Source organism: Chenopodium quinoa, unplaced genomic scaffold (assembly GCF_001683475.1).
Source record: "Chenopodium quinoa cultivar QQ74 unplaced genomic scaffold, ASM168347v1, whole genome shotgun sequence".
Taxonomy (NCBI): Eukaryota; Viridiplantae; Streptophyta; class Magnoliopsida; order Caryophyllales; family Amaranthaceae; genus Chenopodium; species Chenopodium quinoa.
The window spans coordinates 925,212-928,902 of record NW_018744845.1 but is presented as its reverse complement, the minus strand read 5'-3'; the positions used below and the strand labels follow the sequence as shown (position 1 = coordinate 928,902).

At 42.8% G+C, this 3,691-nt stretch overlaps 1 protein-coding gene across 1 annotated transcript; it reads left to right on the top strand.

The window, feature by feature from the left end:
• Positions 1-428: 428 nt before the first annotated feature.
• On the top strand, positions 429-2,914 carry LOC110704541. The gene is made up of 4 exons (XM_021882341.1): positions 429-1,531; positions 1,616-1,939; positions 1,986-2,085; positions 2,189-2,914. The coding sequence occupies exons 1-4, from the start codon at positions 429-431 to the stop codon at positions 2,912-2,914; spliced, it is 2,253 nt and encodes a 750-aa protein (XP_021738033.1).
• The last annotated feature ends 777 nt before the right edge of the window (positions 2,915-3,691 follow it).

Sequence of the window (3,691 nt, the reverse complement as noted above, 5' to 3'; positions counted from 1 at the left end):
TGTGTAGCAGCGACCGATACAAGCAAACTTCCAAAGGTAGCCTAGTGCCTTTGAATGTTCTATTTTATTTCCCGATCACACCCAGGTTGCAAAGACTGTTTGCAACGAAGAACATTTAGGAGGAAATGACATGACATTCGAAAAATCCCAGAGTTCAAGGCACAATGGCACAACCTAGTGACAGCGCAGCTTGGAAGCACCTCGATTGTCGGTTTCCAGAGTTTTCTTCAAAGCCCCGTAATGTGAGACTTGGTTTGTGTACAGATGGTTTTGCTCCTCAAGGTAAGTTTGGGGGTCAATATTCTTGTTGGCCTGTCATTTTGACCCCTTATAACTTGCCTCCCTCAATGTGCATGAAAAGACAATTCATGTTCCTTTCGTTGCTCGTTCCTGGTCCTAAAAACCCTAAGGGCAACTTGGATGTTTACATGCAACCGTTGATAGAGGAGTTGAAACTGTTGTGGGAAGTTGGCGCGGCTACATATGATATTTCGAAGAAACAAAATTTCAATCTTCGAGCAGCCATCCTATGGACCGTTAGTGACTTCCCGGCTTATGGCATGTTGTCTGGTTGGGCCACAGCTGGTAAGAAAGCTTGTCCACATTGCATGGAGAAGACCAAAGCATTTTGGCTTGAACATGGTGATAAAGTTTCTTGGTTTGATTGCCACCGGCAATTCCTGCTGACAGATCACCCTTTTCGGAACAGTAAAACAACATTCTGTAAAAACAAAGTAGAGAAAGGAGCCCCTCCACACATCATGTCAGGAGAGGAGCTGTGGGAATGTGCTAAGGATCTTCCGAAGGCTACAGATGGACCCGATTCAATTAAAAGGCTGAAAAATGAAAAGAAGGGGTGGTTCAAGCAAAGAACCTTGTGGGAGCTCCCATATTGGAAGCATCTCCTCATTCGTCAGAATTTAGATGTCATGCACATTGAGAAGAACTTCTTCGATCAGTTAATTCACACTGTAATGGATGTGAAAAAGCTTACGTGTGACACGCCTTCAGCTCGGAATGACATTGCTAAATATTGTAAACGTCCCCAGCTTCATCTTCAAGAGGATGATAGAGGAAAAGAGGTAATGCCAAAGGCTCCATTCGCTCTTGACAAGGCTCAGAGAAAAGTTTTGTGTGAGTGGGTTAAACAGCTGCGGTTCCCTGATGGTTACGCCTCCAATTTGAGCAGATGCGTAGATTTGCAAGCATGTAAGCTCTATGGAATGAAAAGCCATGACTTTCACGTGTTCATGGAGAGGATGTTGCCCACAGCTTTGAGGGAATTGCTCCCTGGCCATATTTGGAATGCAATTACAGAGATCAGCCAATTCTTCCGCAACTTGTGTTGCTATACAACATCAGTTAGTGACATGGAGCGATTGGAGAAAAACATACCTGAAATCCTCTGCAAGCTTGAGAAGATCTTCCCTCCTGCATTCTTTAACTCCATGCAGCATTTGCCTACACATTTGCCGTACGAGGGGAAGTTATGTGGTCCTGTACAATACAGGTGGATGTATCCCTTCGAAAGGTAAATCAAATACCCTTATTTCACATCCTTTATTTTACATCCTAATCAATTGTTCATACGGTTACATAACAACTGTAATTGCAGGTTCCTCAATCATTTGAAACGGAAAATTGGGAACAAGGCTCGAGTTGAAGGGTCCATATGCAATGCTTATCTCACTGAAGAGATAGCAAACTTCTGCTCCAATTACTTTCAGTCGACAGCTGACACTAAAACTCGAGATCTTGGTCGAAATGTGAATGCCGACGTTGAGTCCACATCGGACGACGCTGAAATACCAGAGTTGTTCAAAGAGGACAGTGGTCATGTGTCAAATGAGGGTAGAACTCGGTTCTTAGATGACAAAGAACTCGAGTGTGCACATTTGTTCGTGTTACAAAACACCGACATTCTTGGCGAATACGAAAGGTATATTAGGCCCATGTAGATTTACAATGTGTGTTTGGCCTCGCAGGAAGTTTGAGGACTACATTCTTAGTACTCGACCTTTCCTGCGTAGAGAAGATGTCATGGAGAATTTCGAAACTGAATTCTCTGATTGGTTTCATCACAAGGTGATATACGTGGTGTAACCGTGAAATAATAATGAATTTTACATGTTACATTTCAATTCATTGAATTCAGGAACCTTGATGTTGATATTCAACCACTTTATAGGTGGTCGAAGAGAAGCCAAATTCGGATGTCCTGCGAGCGTTGTGCATGCGTCCCTTCAGGCGAGTTCGTACTTGGGGCCAGATTTTTGTAGGTGGATTTAATTTCCATACACATGCCCATGGAAAGCACAAATCCACCATGAATTATGGTGTGTGTGTATCAAGTGAGGATGGCGGAGAGTACTTCGGCATCTTAGACGACATAATTGAACTTGTCTACACGGGACCCAAGAGACAGTACAAGACAATTTTGTTTAAGTGCAATTGGATGGATTGTGGTAGGGAAATGAACATACACGAACAATACAAGCTAATCGAAGTAAATCATACTAAGAAATATCCCAAATATGATCCATTTGTTTTATCTTACCAAGTGGCTCAAGTGTACTACGCATCATACCCTAGCCTGAAACGGGACCGAGTTCAATGGTGGTCTGTGTTTAAAACACATGCAAGGTCAGTGGTTGATGCTCCGGTGGACTTAGAGTTTCTGCAATCACCATCCCCAACATTACATGTAACGCTTTGCCCGCCGAGTGACATTCCAGACTACGCCATGGATGATGATGATGAAGACGATGACGATGGCTTTGTGATCTCAAGCGATGAAGATGATGAATCTAGTATCGACTCTAGTGATAGTGACGATGATGATGACATCGATGTAGTATTAGATGATAGTAGTGATGACTCTAGTAGTGACAGTAGTGATGAGAGTACTGAATAGAAGAATATGTCAATCTCCTTTAAAAGTATGCTTCTTATTGTAAAATCAAAATATTAATGAGGCTTATGTAAAACTTTTTAGTGTTTATATAAAAGCCATATTACGTTGCACTGCACTCCTTATTTATAATATCTTGTCATTTTACTAACATCTGATTCCGGTAGTCATGGCGGGTGGAAAAAGTGGGCAATCGTCGAAGAAAGTAAAGGGGAAAGAGAAACTGACCGCCCGCGCCCTGTTCACCGACGACCAGGATGAGGAGATGTTCGAAGCGGAGGCCACCGATTTGGGTGAGGATCAAACGAGCCCATCCACTCCTACAGAAGATGGGCCACGGGATGAGTCAGAGGACGAGCCACAGGATGAGTCACAGCTCCCGTGTTTGGACCTTACTACGCTGTGGTAAGTACATATCATGATATGGATGATGAGATACACGGCTTATATTACTATTTTCGAATTTGTTTAACATTGTTGTTTCCCGTTTGTTATAGGTTTGATGATCCTAAGGTTTGGAGTGCGGTATCCGGTATGATTACTGGATACTACCGAGCCCCTTGGAGGAACTTTGGAGAAGTTCCTGCAGCTACGAAGGAACACTGGTGGAACTTGTTCAGCGTATGATATTTTTGGGTCTTGGTTAATACATGTTTTAGCTATTGTATTGATTTAGTTTTGTGTATAAATTTTGTATTTTATCATTTGCAGGCACAATTCAGATGGGCACCTCAGATGGACGAGCTAGTGAAGATCACATTTCGGAGGAGGGTAGCCACA